General features: G+C 40.1%; 1 protein-coding gene across 2 annotated transcripts in view; it reads right to left on the reverse strand.

Annotated features, from left to right (window-relative positions):
- LOC140224649 (uncharacterized) overlaps positions 1-21,715 on the reverse strand; it is a 68,063-nt gene that overhangs the window by 25,435 nt on the left and 20,913 nt on the right. For both annotated transcript variants that reach the window (XM_072300719.1, XM_072300718.1), the window contains exon 3: positions 9,263-9,384. In XM_072300719.1, the coding sequence (XP_072156820.1) occupies positions 9,263-9,384 (122 nt within the window). The remainder of the gene's footprint in view (positions 1-9,262; positions 9,385-21,715) is intronic.

Consider the following 21,715-nt stretch of genomic DNA (forward strand, 5'->3'; position numbering starts at 1 on the left):
GAACCAATCAGAAATGGATTCAAATTGTCTTGACTCTCAGTATAAAGGGACTCTACCTTCAACCAGAATCAACCGAACTACTTTCCAGGTTCCCTAATTTGTCTCCCACGTTTCATTTTTTTAAACTGGAAACTAAACAACAGATGGACCGCGTTAAGCAGAAAGGAACCAAGCCGCATCAGCTATTGCCAAATTTAACTGGGCAATTTAATTTTTTACATGAAAACGGTTGTGCGGATTTTTGTGCAAATTTTAGTGAATTTTCTCCACAGTGCGAAGCAAATTCCTTAAAATTTTCAAAGGGATCTGCACAAACGCTCTCTCATTAAAAATTAAATTGCCCAGTTAAACTTGGCAATAGCTGATGTGGCTTGGTTCCTTTCTGTTGAACGCAGTCCAAATTGCCTTGATAATCTCATGTCCAACTTCTCTGAAAGGCTCGTTTGATTATTATGCGGCGGGCTTTACTGCGAGGATGCAAAATGACGAGAGTTCTTTTAATATAGGTGGATCCAGACACTTTGAACCACGGGTGCGTAAGGGGGTCCGGGGGCATCAGTAAGACAATTTTCGAAATTTTAAAGCATATTATATGCAGTTTGAGTAAATTCGGTCATGAATAATTACCAAACGTGATCGCCTTACCTTCTTCCGTTCCTTCCTTCTTTCTTCCTCCTTTTTTCGGGGAAAAAAAGGGGGGGCGAACGGCCACTGCGCCCTCCCCTTTTGGTTCTGCCTATGGCCTTTAATCTTCACGTATACTTCAAAGACATTTAGGCACGAATATAGTAGCTCTACAAATCAAGCATAGCACATCGCGATATCAAAATTAAAGCACGAAAAACTCATATCCCACGCCTGTATGCAACTCTTCGAGCATAGGAGATACGATATCTTTGAGGTATGGACGAATAATTGAAAGCGCTATATCGTTTGGGATTCTCGCAAAAAAGCCCACCGCGCCGCACAGAGGGCCAGGAATCGAATTTAGCTGGACAAAAGTCCATTTTGGCTTGTCCGGAAAATTCGAAAATAGACACCACTGAGCGATGAGGTATATCATGGAGTATCTGTACATCACTGGGTTTGGGGGTCTTATCACTAATAAGACTGCGATGCCAAGATTTTCCCGAGCGCGCGTGGTGTGTTCATTTATCCTGTATGCTGGCTTGGTTCAACGCTCATCCAAAAGGTTATGTTCCACAAACCTTCGAGTGTTTCCCAACATAACGAGTGTTTTACCAAGTTAGATTAACATGTTTTCATTTTACTTTAAGGTATTTTTATCAATTTCGTGCATTGTATAGTCTGGTACACAAAATTAAAAACTGGGCACGAAAATGTCCTAATTTTTAGGTTTAAAGTGGTCTGCAATTTTCTGTAAAGATCTGTAAGGTTACGGACCGCTACCAAGTGGTTCAGTACATCCTAAACATCTAAATTTTCATTGGTTCAGTTGCCTTTTCTTGCCTTACCGTGAGTTATGAATTTTTTTGTGACGCAAGATCGAGGATTTTATGCTAATTTCTTATATTAGATCACTCACGTGCCAGGCATTGGCGATTCTTGCATGTTGGCATCAATGCTCTTTCTCATTGTAAATACACTAACGAAAATCGATTCTAGGTTAGGATTTTCGATATATATCGATTCTATCGTAGATGTGTTCATATAGATGAAAGACAGTGTTGCCAAATTGCAAGCATGCCGTATAATGGTGCTATCCTACGCTAATCTACTTATATTGTTATTATAGATGTCCATACAATTGCGGCCCGACTTCTGGGGTTAAATTATGACTGATTCTGAATAAAATTTTCTAATTCAAGGTTTTATTCCGGCTTTGCCTCTCTATCTTCTAATTTCTGGCAAAAGAAGTGCATTCTTCAAAACAATATTTTCATTGGTTCCGCCAAAAAATACGCGACAAGCTGACGACTCCTGAATTTTCTGGACATGTCTGGAGGGTTCAAATGGTCAATTTTGTGTAAGAACACGCTCTGAAATTTTAGAATTTCTTTGGTCTACTCGCAATTTTTCGCAATTTTCTGAGCAATGAGTATTTTTGTTGGGCGAGATGAGATTCAATACTATAATTACGCTGAAAAATACGCGACATGCAGACGACTCCTGAATTTTCTGGACATGTCTGAACGGTTCAAATCGTCAATTTTAAGTAAAAGCACACTCAGAAATTTGAGAATTTCTTTGGTTCACTTGCAGTTTTCGGCAGTTTTCTGGGCTATGGATATTTTCGTTGGGCGAGATGAGATGCAATGCTAATTCTGCTGAAAAATACGCGACATATATTCCCATATATTACCCAGAGATAAATCATCATTTTTCAAATTTTTGGAATTTTTAACTGAAAAATGTTGAACAAAGAAAGCAAAACTGTAATTTATTCACTAAAATAACCCTCAGAAACCAATTTCTTCACACAAAACAATCTCAGGTACCTCTGAAGATTTGAGTGAAAAATTGCTATTAATTACCCGTTGATAAAGCAATTTTTTTTAAATAATTCTCATCAAAAACTTCAAAATTTCTTAAAAGAAACCCAAAATATGGATTCAGCGACCTAAATTACCCCTAAAAACATACATTCTCTCATATTAGTAAGTTCAGGCGCCTCTGAGGACTTTTGTCCGGCTAAACTTGGCTGCTGGCCCTCCGTGCGCCGCGGGTGAAGCGGTGAGTGACTGGACAGTCAAAACGCCTTCACTTCCGTTGCGTATGCAACTTGGACATCCATGGAGCACGAATGGTTGCATGTGGGAGTAAGAATACAATAGTATAGTGTTCATGGCATTCGACATAACCAAGGACGATTACTAACTCCCTGAGAACTTATAAATTACTAACTCTCTACAAATTGGATGGATTTGCGACCAAGATCGGCCAAACTGCATTCAACGATGTCCTAATTTCCTCCCAAGCATTATTATTTAATCGTAAACTATACAAAATGCAATCATCATTATATCGAATTGGATCCAAGTATGATAGTGACGTATCCTCTTCCACTGCAATCCATGAGAATAAAGTGACGTACAGCGCTTTTCTGAGACGTAAAAACTAATAGTTTCTACTGCCCCGAAACTCCCTGAATTGCAAGGCTTTAAATCTAACCAGTCTATTTGCATTTCACGTTGCCTGTCTTGTAAATGACTAAACACGGTCCGTAAGCTCGGAAAAAAGCACTCAAATTGAAAGCCTTGATGATAATCATAATCTATTTTTAGACTGAGGAAGAGTCCACTTCCGTAATAGAGTCCTTAAAAGCAGGGTTTTTTTTAAAATTTATTTATTTATTAAATCGCCTTTTTATTCAGAAAAAAAAATTGCGAGAAACGCGATGATGCCGCTAGTATTCACCAGCATCAATTCTCTAGTTAAAAAAAGCCTTTAAAGCTGAGGTCGTAATACACACGCGCCTGTTCTGTAATGGACGTCTTCGTCTACATTCGAGAAAACTCTCAATACAGGGATAAGACTAAACACACGAGCATGGTTGCCTTTTTGTGGGGAGCCTTAAAGGTTTAAGAGGTAACTTTTAACCGACAGTCAAGACAACTCCGCTAATGTATTCAAATCTATATCTGCATGGAGATTTGATTGAATATGTAAACGTGATGCTCTTTCCCGGAGCTTCCTCCGTCACGGCCTGGCATTAAAAACATTTTTGAGCTTGAAAATCGATTTTAAACAAAAGCCGAAGGCACTGCCGTATTTCTGGCAAAATAGGTAGAGTGTAAAATAAAAACTTCTCGAAACAAGATGAATTTCATTTCTTACACGAGGGTAGCTAAGGCTGAATCCTCGAATGAGAAAGAATGCTGAAGAGGTACTCTAAGTGTCATGCACGAGATTTGTAGAATTCAAATTTTCACGGAACAGACGAGTGGATCTGCGGAAACAGATTCTACTCGGATTTCTGAAAAATTTTAAACCCGAGCATGGATGTCCCTATTGCCCTGTTGTCTAAGGACATTAAATCTTTGCCTATAGTTGGCTGTGAACCTCTGATAAGAGGTATAAGCCATTAAACCTGCCAACCAAAAAAAAAAAAAATTAAAACTACGTTCACAGTAGAACCAATCGATATCGACACAATCTCACCCGTTTGTGTATCGGATACGGTCCATTGGACAGCCGGGTATATCGTGCATGGCTACTATAGAAGTAGACAAAATTACTCTTCTTCTTCCAGATTTAAGGTGATTCGATGGACGCCATATTTTGTGTCAGAACGGCATGCGATATATCGCATCAATTTGTTCCATATTTTCAGCTACTCGTCATTTTTCTCCTATTTTGAGATCGCACTTCTGTTGTCAGGAGTCTAAAGCACTCGCTTACCAATTTTAACAAAGAAATTCAACTTAATAAAGGCATGGTTTTTTCAGAGAGAAAACATCGCATTCGATACTGATATCGAAACTGCACTCGAATGCGATATTTTCTCTCTGAAAAAACAACGCCTTTAATATGTTGAATTTCTTTGTTAAAATTGGTAAGTGAGTGCTTTAGACTCCTGACAACAGAAGTGCGATCTCAAAATAGGAGAAAAATGACGAGGAGCTGAAAATATGGAACCAATTGATGCGATACATCGCATGCGGTTCTGACACAAAATATGGCGTCCATCGAATCACCTTAAGACCCTTTCTCATTAGAGTATCTTCGCGAAAATCCTCGCAGTTCGCGCAACTCACTGATGCTCCACTAAAGCTCCAGGGCTTGGGGACTAATGGAAGCAAGGTGATATTCCCTCCCGAGAGAGATCTGGGCATCTTTGATGGCGTTCTTTTGACACCATTGAAGTCAGTATTTCAATAACTGGATTATACACTTGTTAGCGAGGCTCGCTCACTGGCGCGCCTTTGAAATCGGAGATGATAGGTCTCGCGTCTTTTTTATTCACAGCGCGCTCATCTTAAGGGGATTCCCGCGAAAGATTCCCGACGTTTCATCAAAGCTCTTTGGACGCGAAGCAGTGGCGTGGCGTGCTTTGCGATATATCGATCGATCCGCCATTTAAACCTATGGAAAAGGATCGATAAACAGGGTGTTCGCGACGAACACCTTGATAATCGATACTTTACTACAGCTTCAAATGGGGAAAAATCGATTATCGATCATTCACGCCTCGCCACTGACACGAAGCGGGAGAAGGGATAGTGAAGTTGACACAGGCGCAAGGAGTAAACAAGGTGGAACTACACGGGGGGAAAAAAATTGCGGATTCAACAATTCAATTGCTAAAAACAGTGAGTGCAATGTTTCAACGCAGATTTTACAACAAAAAAATGCTACTTTAACCACATTGTAAACTAATTTAACCACGGGGGTGGTTAAAGTAGCATTTTTTTTTCGTAAAATCTGCGTTGAAACATTGCACTCACTGTTTTTAGCAATTGAATTGTTGAATCAGCAATTTTTTTTTCCGTGTCGGAACAAACCATAAACAAGTGGAGCAATGAGAGCGTTACGCGATAAGGAATACAATATTTTGTCTTTCTAGTTACAAATAACGTGTAAAATATTTTAGTGATGATTGATTTGACGCAAGGAACCAAAATTGGACCGCGCTAAGCAAAAAAGGAACCAAGCTACATCGGCTACAGCCAAATTTAATTGGGCAATTCAATTTTTTATAAGAAAACGGTTGTGCGGATTTTTGTGCCAATTTCTGTGAATATTCTGCACAGTGCGAAGCAAATTCCTTAACATTTTCAAAGGAATCCGCACAAACGTTCTCTCGTAAAAAATTACATGGCCCAGTTAAATTTAGCAATAGCTAATGTGGCTTAGTTCGATTGACCTAACTGCATTTCAGATTGTCTCAATTTCTTCTCGTTTCATTTTACCGCCAGGGAACTGAAACAAATGAGGCCTTGAAACTTTCTGAGAATTTCCCGTAATTTATGAAGGACGCTCTCATAAGGTTTCAAGTCGGAGGGTTATTTCGCTTTTTTAACACAAAATCAAACTTGAAAGAAAATTGGGTAACGTCGGATTCAAAAAAGTTCGGTCACAGATATTGAACGTCGGCGTATGAATCTGAATCCAATACTGGGTATTGGACTTTTCCGGTTCAGATATCTGAGATTTTCCGGTCACAGGACCCAAAGTTTGGTGCTTGTCATTGAAAACCTCAGTTACTTGGTAGTAACCTAAAAACTTTTGTGTTCGATATGAACCGAAGTTCAGGATCTTACACCGAACTTTCTTCTTGATTGCGGGTTAAGTTCATCTCATGTCCTACCTTCGAGCCCCCAAAATAGGTAGGCTCCTCTGTTCGATTGTGTTCAAATCAGACGCTTTAGTTTGAAGTTGAGGCATCTAGCTTCAACTAGAGTCCCTTTATAGCGAGAGTTGAGACAACGCGGCTCATGGATGTCACGAACGGGAATAAGGAATAGACAAATAAAACGTTTTTTGTAATCTTTGATCAACTTATCCCCGAATTCTTGTCGTCTCCATTCTTTCTCTCATTCCGTTTGTTCCCTGTCGAACCCGTTATTCCTAGGTCCATTCGAGTTTATAATCTTTGCAATTGGCGAAAATGTAATCTTTATCCCTGTTTGTGACTTTGTACACGGAGAAAAAAACTTCGTCCGTGGGACCCGAAGTTTAGGTCATATAGATCTCTGAAGTTTTCGGATTGAGCATCTGAACACTTTAGGTCTGGCTGCTGAGCTTTGGATCACACATCTGAAACTTCAGTTCTTACATCTGAAAAGCTTCAGTTCTTACATCTGAAGTACTTCGGTTTTCACATGTAAACAACTTCGGTTCTCACAAGCGAAAAACTTCGGTTCTCACATCTGAAGTACTTCAGATGTAAGAACTGAAGTTTCAGAAGTGTGATCCGAACCTCGACAGCTAAGAGATCCATAGGACCTAAACTTCGGGTCCCACGCACGAGGTTTTTTTCTCCTTGTAGAGGCCTAAAATACGGGAGCCAATCAGAAATGGATTCGTATTGTCTTTACTCTCAGTATAAAAGGATTCTAGTTTCAACCCGAAATCTGACGATTGCAGCCAATTTGGAAACAGCGTCGGCAGGGAAACCGGAAAGATGGAACGAGAAATCGACGCGAAGCGTATGCGATTGGAGATGAAAATTGGAAAAGCGAAGAAAAACGCGAAAGCAGAGGAAAGGGGTCGGGGAAAATGCTCTAGGGGGGAGGGGTGGGGGCCGAGGGGGAGAAAGAGAGAATGCGAAGGCGGCAGACTGTCGGTCTAGGACCGGGCTACTACGCCTCGCTTTACCGCTGTCCTGTCATTGCAGACATGGGCGGATATTGCCAGACGCCCGAAACTCATTTAATGACCTTTTCGGACGGGGCGCGGTGGAGGGCGGGGGGAATGGGGGGGGGGGGCGGGGGCAGGGAGCTTTTTACGAAACGAGCGGAGCGATGGAGCAACAGATACGAGGACATTACTTCCTCCATCGATGGCTCCCGGAGAAAAACTCCGAGAACATTCGTAACTTCGACTTTAGCGTCAGCTCCCCTGGGAGGAAAATTGTGGGGCGCTATTTATACAAAACTGGAGCCCTTTTTTTCTAATTCCCCCCCCCCTCCCATAGAGAAAATAACATCCGCTTGGCTTCAGGTAAATCTACACCGGAAGTAAACAAAAAAAAACATCGAAAAACCGAGAAACTTGTTATCAAATGCTTGTTTTACTATATAAAAATTCGCCAAAAAATGGGTCTATTACGCCTATGTACAAACTTCGTAGTTTCCTATATGAAGAAGAACGTAACAGGCATTTCAACGCTGCATAATTTTCACACCAAAATCGTATCTTTCCGAGGGAACTGCTGGGCGCTTTTTACTGAAACTGTCACTGAAATTAGGACGTTTTTAAATAAAACGGAACTACACCCATTGTGAAATGAGCCCTGTCATGCATTCATTCTTATGGATAGCAGGGCTGAGGCTTATGACGGAATAAATATAGTTACTTTTAATTCAAATTCGTCGACTTGCTCTGATTGCGGGCGAAAAGAAAATTTTTGGACAGATACTGCAGTCATATTCCCGTTAAAAGGTGAATCATTGTCCGAGTCAATCTTGCAACTCTAGGATTGAGTTCCATTCCGTAGTTTTAGCGACGACGATCTCAGTTGTTTTTTCCCAAAAAAGTTTACTTTGATATAAGCCCCCGTGACCAAAATCCTATTCTTCGCCGCGGCTTAAAAATACGCTGAAAAATTGCTGGCGTATGAAAGCAGACAGTTTCATGATGTGTATTCAAATAGGCCTCTGTCATGCGAGGAATATCGAATAACAGCCCAAATGGGCTTGATACATTCCACGAGCATATGCACGTCGAACGCAAGACGGAAGAAAATTGATGAATTATCCCCTTGAAAAGCCCTGGAAGATATTTCCAGTGCTCCCATTTCCCGCAAATAGTTCAGAATTCCGGAACTTTTGAGATTTTCCTTAATTATTCCCGGAACTTTTGATATTCCGGATATTTCCCGAATCTTTTGCATATTCCGGAACTTCCTCGGAACTTTTGAAAAAATCAAAAAGGAATCCCGCAACTTTTGACGGTCATAGGGGGGAGGAGGGGAGTGATATTGGAACAAAAAAGTTCCGAGTCCCGGAACTTTCGACGGACATGGAATGGGAACACTCGATATTTCTTAAGGTGAATCCAGGGTTCGATTAGGGGTAATTCAAGATAAGAGATAGCGCCACCAGTCACCGCTGAGAATTTCACTTTCCTTCAACGATTACTGAAATTATATTGTTTAAATTACAAAAATCAGATCCACAAGATGTAGATTATATTTTGCTTGATTTTTTTGAGCCAAAAATATTGGCAATTAGAATTACAAGCGCAGAGAAAGTACGGCTGAAACTTTCAGCTCAGCCGCGGCGGCCGAGCGCGCATCCGAATCCCTCATGTTCTGTCTCTCTCTCTCCCATTGCCGCAATGGGAATTACTCTCCGCCGTAGTTACGACTTTATTTTTGGGAATTTTCGGAAGATTTTTTTACTGAGTGTTCCTCAAGTATGTTGCTATATCCCCTGGATCCCTAATCTTGAATAAGTATTACGGTTTTTATTATTTTGGCAAATATATACGGCTATTCTGAGCAGCGCGACGTGGTGGCCAAATCGTGAAGTTCCAAGCCTGGATTCACCTTAACGTCTGCGGTTGTGAAAAAAAATGATGGAAATTTCGGTAATACAAAGAGAAAAAAAAAGAACAAAGATTAAGCAACACTCACGTTTTCTTCGACCGTTTTCTTTATTTTGGCACTTGCTTCACTGACAGTTTTCCCCGCTTTGTTAACCGCAGAGAAAAGGAAGCTTCCTATCGACTTAGCGCCTTGCACTGCTTTGGCACCGACTGTAAACAAAAAGACAATACAAAATGGATAGAAAAAAGTTAGAATTGAAATGAGCAGCGGCACACGTTTCAACTACGGAGAAAAATGCTATCTGGATGGAGATTCTCATTATGCAGCCTTTCCGTGGAGCACCGTTTCAATGGGCCGCTTGTAAAATAGCGGATTTTACGAGGTAGCGGCTGTGTTTTTATTTTCACTGTCATGCGATACGAAAAATAGAGCCGTATTCACAAACAGCCCTATTTCACCGGGCCAGAAATTAAGGGAGGCTGGTCGAGCCAGATAAGCTCACCGGCCGGGAAAAATGGACGTATTTCTACCAAACAGACCTATGTGCATTGAGACATGAGCCCTGAGACCCATAAGCATATGTGCATAACAGGGCTCACGTCATAATGCACATAGTTCCGTTTGATAGAAATACGTCCAAATAATCTACTCCGTGTTTTTCCATTGTTTACGCTAACTCGCGGCATTTAAATGGAACCTGAGACCTGCTTGTTCAGGTGACAGTCAGTTTTGGAATGATACCGTAGAGCTTGACGAGTAGATAGTCCTTGATTGTAGTGGCCAGGTTCAAACGAGGCTGGTTAACATGAAATAGATTATTATGAAGAAAAAATCGGCCTGGTGGAATTCGACTAAATTTTTCAATTAGGAACTACAATTTCTAACCCATCTGTAAAAACGCTCATAAGTGTAGGGAAACTAATGGTACATACGTCGTTTCTGAACTGAGCTAGATATTGTAGTTCCAAATTGCAAGATCAAATTGAATCATTCAAAACGAGCCGATATTCTTTAAAATCCCCACTATATTCATCCTTGGCAGGTCGAGCAATCAGTGGCGTAGCGTGCTTTGCGATAAATCGATAGTTGTGCCATTTAAACCTATGGTAAAGAATCGATTATTAAGGTGTTCGCTGCGAACACCCTGTTTATCGATCCTTTTCCATAGGTTTAAATGACATAACAATCGATATATCGCAAAGCATGCCACGCCACTGCGAGCAATATAAAACGACGATAATTTTTTTAAGAGAATTCACGATGATATTACTTTTTGTCTATCTTTTTACAAAAAGAGAAAGAAAAAAACCCATTGGTTTTGCCATTTTAATTAGTTTGAAAGTTCACTATTTCTTGTCACAACGTTTATTATTGCCGAATTTTTGCTGAGAAGTTAGCGATGAGCAGTTATTCTCAAGTGGATAAAATGACATATAACTGGATGTCTGCAACTTGGATTGCTCAACGCCAGTTATCAGTCCTAACAGTGGCGTGGCGTGAATTGCGATATATCGATTGCTATGCCATTTAAACCTATGAAAAAAGATCGATTATCAGGGTGTTCGCAGCGAACACCTTAGTAATCGATTCTTTACCATAGTTTTAAATGGCGAGATATCGATAATCGATTATTCACGCCACGCCACTGAGTCCTAAGCGAGCAAATTACTTATGTTGATTGAGGCTTTTAAATCCTTGATTGAAAGAATTTTTCTGTTTCTTTTTCTTCAAATAATATGATTACAGTGTTAGACTCATGTGGTAGTTGTCCATGAAGAAAGGGATTAAAATACTTCGTCTCTGATCTTAAATGCAACGGACTTTCTTAAAAAGTGCGGGGTTTGCAACTTCATCGACTACGCGTTTTTGCTTTAAATATGGCCAAGGTTACCCGTTTTCTTTAAAATGAACTCTAAAACATTTTGCATAGAAAGTAGGGGAAAAATCGCAACCCCTTCTTCCTCATTGTACGTTTAGACTCCAAAACGTATAACCTCAATATTTGGTCAGTGGTTTGCACTGATATGTAGTGACAAGAATACAGGCTTTCTGAGTTTTATTCGAGTAAGCTCTGGCTCTTGCGAGCTTTCACGTGGACTTTGAAAGCTAGGATGATGAGAAGACATCCCTTCATTGCCGGTCTGGACTAGTCGGGTAGAAATGGAAGTTTCGCTCCAATAACCTCGTTGATTAAAAGAGGGTACTCGCACCTCCATCTCCTTATCGATGGGTTGGCTGACCAATAAGAGGCTCCCTTAATCCTGGGATTAGTCAAGAGGAGTCGTTACTTTGACATTCAAATTTATGCATAGCAAAATGCACATTGATGATGAAACTAGAAAAACACGCATTTCGGTTGGCGACGCGACGTTGCGAAGCACTTGTCATAAATTATATTTTTTGAGGGACTCCCATTTGGATTGCATTTTGCATTACTCATTAGGTCTTCGGTTTTTTTTTTTCAGGTGCTGTTCTGTTTAAAGCACTTTGCTGTTTATACCTCAATGCAGGGAGGACAATTTGAGAATAATTGACAATTATTGAGGAACATTAACTGAAAGAGAATTTTAAGCTCGATGACTGTTTCGACTAAACTTTGAAGCATAAAATTAGTCTCACGTAGTCAGACCATACGACACTTGACTGATGTCGGATGAGGCCACATCAAAAATCGAAAAAAAAAGAAGAAAAACAGGGAGAAGAAGAGGAACAAGGAGGAGGATGATAGAAGAAGAGAAGAAAAAAAGAGGAAGCAGAAAAAGGAAGGAAGAAAGAAGGAAAAGCAAAAGGAGAAATATTTTTTCACGGTCTTTATCTTCTTGTTCTTTCTCTTCTCCTTCTTCCTCCTTTTCTACTTCGTCTCTAATTCTCTATTCGGAACAAAAAGATACACATACAGGATGTGAAGGGCCCGAGCCTTTCAGACTATATATAGTTAAAAGAGAGAATGAGATCGAAGAGCGACGCAATAGAGCACAAATGGACCGAGTTAGAAACCAACCCACATTCAGTTAAAACTGAGAAGAAGAGGTTAGAAGTTTTATCCCTGCATAAGGCTCTACGTAGAGAACAAACTTGAACCCCTCTCTTCACAAACTAATTTCTGTTTTTCGGCTTTCAGTTTTTGGCAGGAGGAATTATGCGGCTCATTCTTAACTCAATTTTTTCGAAAATGTAGGTTGGTTCCTTTCTGATAAACTCGGTTTAAATAGCGCGAACAACACGCTTTGCAATCGATTGCAATCAATCGAGAGAATAAAAAAAATGAAGTTTAACCCCTCTTTTCACAAACTAATTTCTGTTTTTTGACTTTCAGTTTTTGGCAGGAGGAAATATGCGGCTCATTCTTAACTCAATTTTTTCGAAAATGTAGGTTGGTTCCTTTCCGATAAACTCAGTCCAAACAGCGCAAACGACAACACGCTTTGCAATCGATGGCAATCAATCGAGGGAATCAAACTTGACCTAATGACAATCAACAATACGGCTTCTTCGAGCCTCCAAGGGGATGAAGAGACAAAATAAGTTTCTGACCGCGCGCCGGCCACACTTCTTCAATCCCGAGAGGAAGGATATAGTATTTGTTTCGATTTGTTGTCCGGCTTCCCTGCTAATTTGAACGCATTCATGCCAAAAGAAGCTATGTTGCACGGAAACTCTATGCACATAGTTCCTTTCAGCACAAATACGTTCATTTATTCTTAGCAGCTCGGAAAAAAACCTAATCAAAAGCGGGAAACAAGTTCATTCCAACGAACCCACTTTTTCCGATTTTTTGCACCTTGAAGCACCACTAATTCATTTTACGGCTAAAAATTTTCGAAAATTACCATTTATTTTCGACATGAATACATTTTGCAGCCGAAAGGCTGTCCTGAAAATCAATGGTGTGGCGTGAACGATCGATTTTCGATATTTTGCCATTCGAAGCAAGGATGAAAAATCGATTATAAGGGTGTTCGTTGCGAACGCCTTGTTTTCCGATATTTTACTTAGGTTTAAATCCTAAACTTTCCTAAGGTTAAACCGGTTACTTATAGGTTGGTTATTTACTGATTAAAGTTATTGACTTTTTTACTTTTGTTTATAATGCTTGATTCTTTGGTCTTAGTTTTATTCTTTATTCTGTGTCTCGTCTTTTCGAGGATTTTCCTTGTATTTGTTATTTACTCTTATTTATATAGACAATCGAAAACACAGGAAAAAGCGGAAACAAGGCTAAAATCCAGATAATTTTGAAATTACATATCAATAAGGTTTTTTCCAGCAGGTGATTTTGGTAAGACAGAATAACCCTAATTATTTATGTTTCTGACATTTTTGAAATTTTCAATCTAGCGTCATACCTACATTAGTATTTTAGCCTTGTTTCCGCCTTTTTCCTGTGTTTTCGATTGTCGTTTCCGTTTCGGGCTGCTTTAACATTCTCTTTGTTTTCCACTATTTTTATAGATTTATATTGTTTATTGGCAAAGCACGCCATGCCACTCCTGAAAATTGTCATCAAGTCTGGAGAAAGGGAGGGAAGAGATCCAGATTTCGTTGCATTTGCAGCAAAACTGTGCCACAAATGATGAGTGTTCTACGCTTAAAATGGAAACGGAAGGAAGTGCGAAGCCTCACAAATGATAGGTTCCGAGACAGCGGCTGGTTTTCATTTTGTATTTTTCTTCAATTTCAGAAAATAAACAGCGGGTAAATGCAACCATATTCGGTTGGAAATTTTTCTCTTACGATAGGACAGCTTTAACTAGAACCAGGATAACAACGTTGAAATGCGCGGCGTCTTATTTCCTCTCACAAGTTATTTTTTTAAGAGAAAAATAAGCTGCACTCTGTCTTGAAATAAAAGTACATTCGTATTGTTATGATTTCCTCTGAAATTGGATCGGTACATTGTCAGTGTGGAGCACACCGTACGTAGATTAGATACACCACCTCATAATTACGCAACAAAAAGAAGAAAAAAATTACTAAGTAAATGTATGAATAAAATTTAGGAAATTAAAAACCCCGATAAAGATACATTGGCATATTGTATCACAAATAAAATGTACTTAACCCTACATACGCCTGTTTGATTGTTATTTATTCTATTGTATATAAACCTTAAGGGAAAGACTGAAGGCTTATACGGCCTCCTTCCTTGAACAAAACTTGTCGCATTGAGGTCCCTGCATAAAAAACGCCTTGATGCAACTATTCGACCTCTGCGGATGTCCGTGTTGCTTAACAAAAATTGAAGGCACTATGGCTTTTGGTGCGTTCGCTTCGATCAAGAGCTTGGACAGGAGAGCTTCCGCATACTGTGCTCTCGCCTATTTTTACTTAACTTCAATGATATACTCATGAAGCAAATGATTTGAGCTCACAACAAAAAGTGTTACAATCTCAATCTCAATCCTGTTGCTCTCGCCTATTTTTACTTAACTTCAATGATATACTCATGAAGCAAATGATTTGAGCTCACAACAAAAAGTGTTACAATCTCAACTATACTTCCAGCTGATTTTGGGGCAAGCCATAAGAGCAGTTGCACTAGCTGTAAGTGTAAAGGCACCAGCCAGCGGTATACTTAACCCAACCACACTCATGCTGACTGTGAGGGCACCGGCTAGAAGTATAGTTGATTCAACCACATTTTCAGCTGACCTGACCATACCTCTCGGTTTTGCTTGTCCAACTACTCTAATATCTGCACGGAAGAAATTAAATTGCTGATTGAACAATTCAATTGCTAAAAAAAGTGGCTGCAATACTTCAACGTAGATTTCACACAAAAAAATGCTACTTCAACCACTATTGTAAGCTAATTTAACCACGGGGTTGTTAAAGTAGCATTTTTTTGTTGTAAAATCTACATTGAAATACTGCAGTCACTTCTTTCAGCAAATGCATTGTTAAATCAGCAATTTAATTTTTTCCGTGTGGCGCCAAAACCAGCTAGCAGTTTGGTTCGGATTGTGATACTCTTATATTTCCGCGATTGCAACCGCCCGCTTCCACCAATCAGATCCCTCCTTATCCTTTTTGTCAGTTTTGTCTACAGCTTTGTCTACCAATGTCAACAATCAGCCTGCAGATCCCGCTTGCTGATGCTGGGGTGTCTCTCTGTGATCCCTCGACCTCCCTTGATGAGCCACCCCTCTGCCCCTTCCCCATTAGCAGTTCCTAGTCCACCCACGACTATCGCCTTATACAGGGTTATTCAAAAGTCACGCACCACTGACCATTATTTTAGTTCTAATTATGATATCGACTTGCAGTTTAAGACGTTTTTACTCATATCTAGGGGAAACTTTTTTAAAGTACTTTCCAGTTTTTGATCCCTTCGGTGGGAGAGGGGCCGGGGGCAACTCAAAAATTTCAAATGGCCACCCCCCTCATAGCCAGTGGTGCGTGACTTTTGAATAACCCTGTATATGGGTGAATCTGGACGATTCGAGAGCTGCGTTGGCAACGAGGAGGTGCGCAGGATGAGAATTGAAATGAGAGGGAACTAAGCGCGACCACACGCATGCATTATTCACGAGGTTTGATTGAGCCCCGGCTTGGAGCCGCCTCCTCTTTCCCCGCCAATTTCACTCCTAATATTTCATACCCGACATCTTTGCCCTCTATCAACCGTGCTTACCGCTACGCCGCTACGGGCGCGCTTCGAAAATACTACGCAACTTCCGTAAACTTTAGAGTCCCTTCATACTGAAAGTCAAGACAACACCCCCTCACGGAGTCACAAACGGGAATAAAGATTACACAAATTGAACGTTTTTCGTAATCTTTGATCGGCCCATTGTCACATTTCTTTCTCCGTTCCTTCTCTAATTCCGTTTGTTCTTGCCGAACCCGTAATTCCCTGGTCCATTCCAGATTATAATCTTTGCAATCGGTGAAAATGTAATCTTTATTCCCGTTTGTGACACTGTGAAGGCCTAAAATACGGGAACCAATCAGAAATGGATTCACATTGTCTTGACTCTCAGTATAAAGGGACTCTAGTAAACTTGAGGGCGTTCCAGTATTACGTGACGCACATAGCGTGAGGGGGCGGGGGTGTCTGAATTTGCGTTGTGGTGCGTTGCGTTACGTATACGAAGAGGGAACGAAATTGAGGGATGTTAATTATGGTTAACTGGACGTATTTCTACCAAACGGAACTTTGTGCATTATGATGTGAGCCCTGTTATACACATACTCTTATGGGTCTCAGGGCTCATGTCTTAATGCACATAGTTCCGTTTGATAGAAATACGTCCAACTGATAAGCACTCCAAGCTTAATTTTAGGGACAAGATTTTATTGCAAAGATGCACAAAGTTCTTCGCCTTCCCATTTTTCAAATTAAGGAGTTCTATCGTACCAAGCAACTAACTGGCAAACCTCTTACTTGCAGAAAAAACGGCAATTTCCAGCTTTAGGCGATTCAAAACTCTCTTTTCAGACAGATCTACAATGCTACATGGTTGGAGAGAAACTGGACAACATTTTGGAATTCGGATCTACAATTTTTGGCACGGTTAAGAAATAACGTGCGTTCCGATAGTTTTCCTATGTGCATACGTGTTTAAACGGATGAGCCTGAAAATTTAGTTCCGAATTGCAAAATGAGGTCCCAGTAATTGTACGTGCCCAGAGCTTGAAACAAGGAGTTTGAAAATTTTAAATACGGTTTTATGCTTGCAGTTCTTCTTCAGAGAGAGGAAGGATTTTAAAGGTGTAATTTTTACTCCTTTAGTTAATTTTTAATGCGCCTGATTCAGATTCTGAAAAAGGAATGTAAATATAGGGCTGTATTGTCATTGCTCGACAGCAAACATAATATCGTAAATTGAAGGTATTTTTATCCGATTTGCATCAGATTTATTATGATGGCTCAAACAAAACTGACAGCTGCTCCGTTTCCGCCACACGAATTACTGCACTGAAAAAAAAATCTCGGTGTATTTACTAAGAAAAGGGTAAAATTACCAAGAATTCAGGGTTCTATTTGATCCCAGTTTTTTCTAAGTAAAATTACCATTCATGGAATTGGTAATTTTACCCAGAAATCTCGGTAAAATTATTGAACTTTCTCGGTAATTTTACTGGACCCCGGTAAAAACGCCAATATTTTTTATCGACTGTGGTAGAATTACCGAGATAAAATGGCAAAGTTACCGGGAATTGATTACCAATAAAAGTGGTATTCTTACCTGAAAAAAACAGTAAAAATACCGGTTTTTAGGTAAGCTTACTCTTCTGTCTTGGTAAAATTACCAATAATTGGTAAAAAAAGTGAGATGGTAAAGGTACCAACGGACCTTGGTAAAAACGCCGATAATTTTTTTTCAGTGTGATAATTGCACGATATCCCGCAAATTTCAAGGGACCGTTCAACGAAATCACCAGTGACTCCGTGCACTTTTCAGCGAGTAAACTAAGCGATAAAAACGCTAGCGTGCAAAATCTTCGCAACCTTCGAGTGCATTTAGGTCCCTTTCGATTAACACCGCACCCTCCTCGGTCGAGAACATTCCGATTCCCTGGCGATTTGACAATTTGGCAGTCATCACTGATTAATTAATTAACTAAACGAACCATCCCTCAAAAGTTCATCAACTCCACCAACTTGCTCCTGGCACAGCTAATGAAGGGTTAGCTGCATATCAATTTGTTCCACGAGACAATGTGCGATGCCTCGGGAGTTATGCGCCGACAACTTTCCTCTTCTAGGTTGCCAGACTGACCAAAAAAGTGCATATTTTTGTACAGCTGCACGAGGAGGAGAAACACCTTTTTCGGCACAATTTGGCATTGTTTTTCTCCCTTGGAAACGTGCTTTCTGGGTCGAGTCCATTCGGAGGAAGCCTACAGGCGGCTTGTACGTTCTTCATCGACGAGATAAAAGCGTTCAATGAAATTGGCCTGGAATATCTCTTACCATGCACTCACTGAAATTTATGAATCTGTTGTCGGCTTATTTTTGTCTGGAATTCAAAGTTTTTTAATTAAATCACGACGAGATAGTTCGGAATTCTCGCAGCAAAGACGAACAAAAATATTGAAAGACGCTCATTGGAGACTTTTCAAGAGTCAAGTATTAAACTTGGAATATGAGATCTGACCGATATTTTACACCCCAGAGCATCCCTTGCTGATCCTTCTGAAAAAATATTAAGCCCTGGATAGACGATCAAATTCCGAACCAATTCCGATCAAAGTAGACATGCTGATGACTGATGGTCACCATCTACCATCAAATGACGGGCCCCACTTATTTGTTCAAAGTAAGATCAGAATGAAGTGCCACCACTCATCATTTCCTACCACAGGAAACATTTCTGCCAAGTTTTCATTTTAAAATGAAGCAAATTAATGAGTTTAAGACTGATGACTCCCGACACTTTGATGCTACTTTGATCGGAATTTGTTCGGGAATTTGATCGTCTATCCAGGGCTTTACGGCTGAGATTTTCTTGAATTACAATGCGATTTTGCGACCAAGATGTTGTCTTGAGAATTTATTGTCATCAAATATGGAGATGGAGTGAAAAGAGCTTTAGGTCTGTTGGAAGCACACCAAAATTGACTCCACTATGATGGCTTTTCAAAAACAAAAAAAAAAAAACAAAAAAAAAAATTTTAAAAAAAATGTTGACCGTATGAAATTGATGCCGGAAAAAAGCATTGCATGTAAAATTGTTGAAATAGCGGTTGTCTTCGTTCTCTATTGTTCCTCCATAAGTCGATTATTAAACAATATGAGCATAAAACGGAGGCAAAATGGAACGACCTTTGGTTGATAATTTCTCTCATTCAATTCGACGGCTTTAATTAGAATTAGATCAACTACATCGGACGGCGTCTTATTCCCACTCAAGTTTTATTTTGCAACAGAAAGTTGTACAGCATTCTAGCGTACAATTTTAAGAGTATTTTATTTTAATTCAGAGGGCATTTACAATGTCTTATCGTCATTAGACAGTCGTTGCTTAGTTAGTCGTTGCGAGGTTAAATGAGCGTAAACTTTTGAGCGACAAATGTGAGCTTTGAATACGAGATTGGACCGTCTTTGGAGCGTTAAGTTCCAAAACAAGCTGAATGGCGTGTTTCATCCGGGATCGGTTGCAATAATTATGAGAGAGGGAGTATTTGAACGGTCCCTTTGAGACGGCGTATACGATCGATTGAAATGTTGCTCTTTGATACCGCTTAGATTTATCTAGATATCTTAGATTTCGCTTTGCTTCTTTCTTGCCGATTGCTTAAGAAATTGATGGATGTGTGCAAAACCAACAACTCGATTTCAGCAATAAAATCAATTCGGCGGCCAAACCTTTGAGTTTTCAACTAACATCACTGGAAAGCGCCATAATCTCCTGAGTTTGCCGGAGCTCTCTCCTTTGTTTGACTTCTTACGGATTTCTCATACCAAAGTGAATTCCTTGCGTTTTTCTTGTTTTCTCAGTTGCTAAAAATACTGCTTTTTACACCCCTGAGTGCGCATCTTACTTTTACAAAAAGTTCTTTTCCGCAGTAGATATCAGTTAAGTGTGTCATTTCTCAGAGAAAGGGGCGTAATTTCATCTCACATTGTAAAATTGATAAACATAATTCAATTTTCTTCAAAAATGAAACTGCGCAATTTTTCTCCAAAATTTTGGAGAGCGAAAAAAGAGGGGGAAAAACCAAGAGGTATGCAATATTTAATGTTAACACCATTTGAACATCGATCTTTTAGAGTCAAATACGTCCAATTTTAAGCGTTTGGTTGCGAGTACACCACGCTGCAGCGCAAAATATAAAAGAAAAAATTAAAAAGATTTGGAAATCATTAAATACATATTTTCATTTTTCATCAATTAAAGATATGAGAATAATCCATGAAGAGTGTGCAAACATTTCATGATCATGAGTTGAAAAACGCTGACTCCGCGAGGTTAAATATTAGCGCCTAACACAGCGGAGCGGCATGCTGCCGGCAAGGAACGCGCACTGGCGCTTACAAACCTAAGGGGATACTTCACGCATTGCGCAATGCTTGAAGTATCCCCTTAGGTTTGTAGGCGCCGTCGGTTGTGCGTTCCGCGCTGGCCGCTGCCCTCCCGCCGCGCCGCGCCGCAGCGTGATACGGCGCCTCAAGCAACTATTTCACGACAGAGGTGCTGCACGGTATCATACGAAATTGAAGGCGCTCCAACATATTAAGAATGACAGGCATTCTTTTAGATTACGGAGCTTTCCTCCTGAAACAAATCAGGATACTACGGCAAAAAAAGAGTGCGGTATAGTCCAAAAACCTACTAAGTCCTAGCATCCATATTTACTAACTTTAGCATAATTTTTTAAAATCATTTAAGAAAAAGGTGACTCAGTTTAGGTAGAAACATTCTTGAGTGTGCCGTCAAGAACTCGATTTCAGCAATAAAATCAATTAGGCGGCCGAACCTTTGAGTTTTCAACTATCATCACTGGAAAATGTTGATGATTTTTGCATGTTATCCGAAGAAAAATAAGTGAAAGAACAAAAAAATGATCATCAGTTTCCCAGTAAACATGAAATTCACAAGTAAATATTTTGCAATGTTGCAACATAATAACGACTTTTCGTCTGAGACGTATTATGTTCTACGGGCTGATTGTTGACATTGATGGACAAAGCGATAGACGAAGAAGACTTAGGGAGTATGGAGGAATCCTATTGGTAGAAGCGGGTGGTTTTTAAAGACGAAGGAGGTAAGTAATAGATTAAATAATGGCAACCCACGAGAGACCCTGAAGTAAGTCCATCATTTCTCCCCTTAGTCTAAAACAACCACCCGTTTTAACCGATAGGATCGCTTCTTACTCTTTATGTCTTCTTTGTCTATAGCTTTGTCCATCAATGTCAGCAATCAGCCCGCAGGACAGAAGTAAAATCCAGGTTAAAAGTGACAACGCCGAGGCGGCAAACTAAATTTTTACAACTTCGCGGTCGCAAACCGCACTCAACCGGGGCCGGAATGACAAAATAGACGAAGCATCAATTCCCCACCGAAGCGAGTAATTAAACACAACTTAATAATTAAAGTGTAATTAAGCGAGACAAACCGTTCGCGCTCGGCAGACCTTCTTCGAGTGCGGCTGTTGAATGTTTACAAATGATTGAATTAAACCGCCGCCCGGAAGCTTTCTCGCTAAGACGTCGCTCCTTTTAACTACCGTGCTGAGGAGAAACGCCGTAAAAACCTTCAGACGTTGCCAAATTTCCTTCATATTTCCTGAAAAACTTTTACCGATTTTTCCTTAAAATTCAAAGAATATTGTGTTCGCGGCTGGCTCTACAATATCTGAAATTCTCACAGTAACCATTCGTAACTTTCCCAAAAAATTAATATTTTACGGGGGAAATTCGGCAACATTCGAATGCTTTTACAGCGTTTTTTTTTCTTAAGAAGGGGTGGAACTTTGGTTCCCTCGGTCTGGGATTTTCCTCCCGAGATTGTACCCCGGCATAGTTGCCAGATGGTACTGAAAAATGAGCGTTTTCCTACGCTTAAACCCATGTAAAATATCTACAGT

Source organism: Bemisia tabaci, chromosome 5 (genome assembly GCF_918797505.1).
Source record: "Bemisia tabaci chromosome 5, PGI_BMITA_v3".
Taxonomy (NCBI): Eukaryota; Metazoa; Arthropoda; class Insecta; order Hemiptera; family Aleyrodidae; genus Bemisia; species Bemisia tabaci.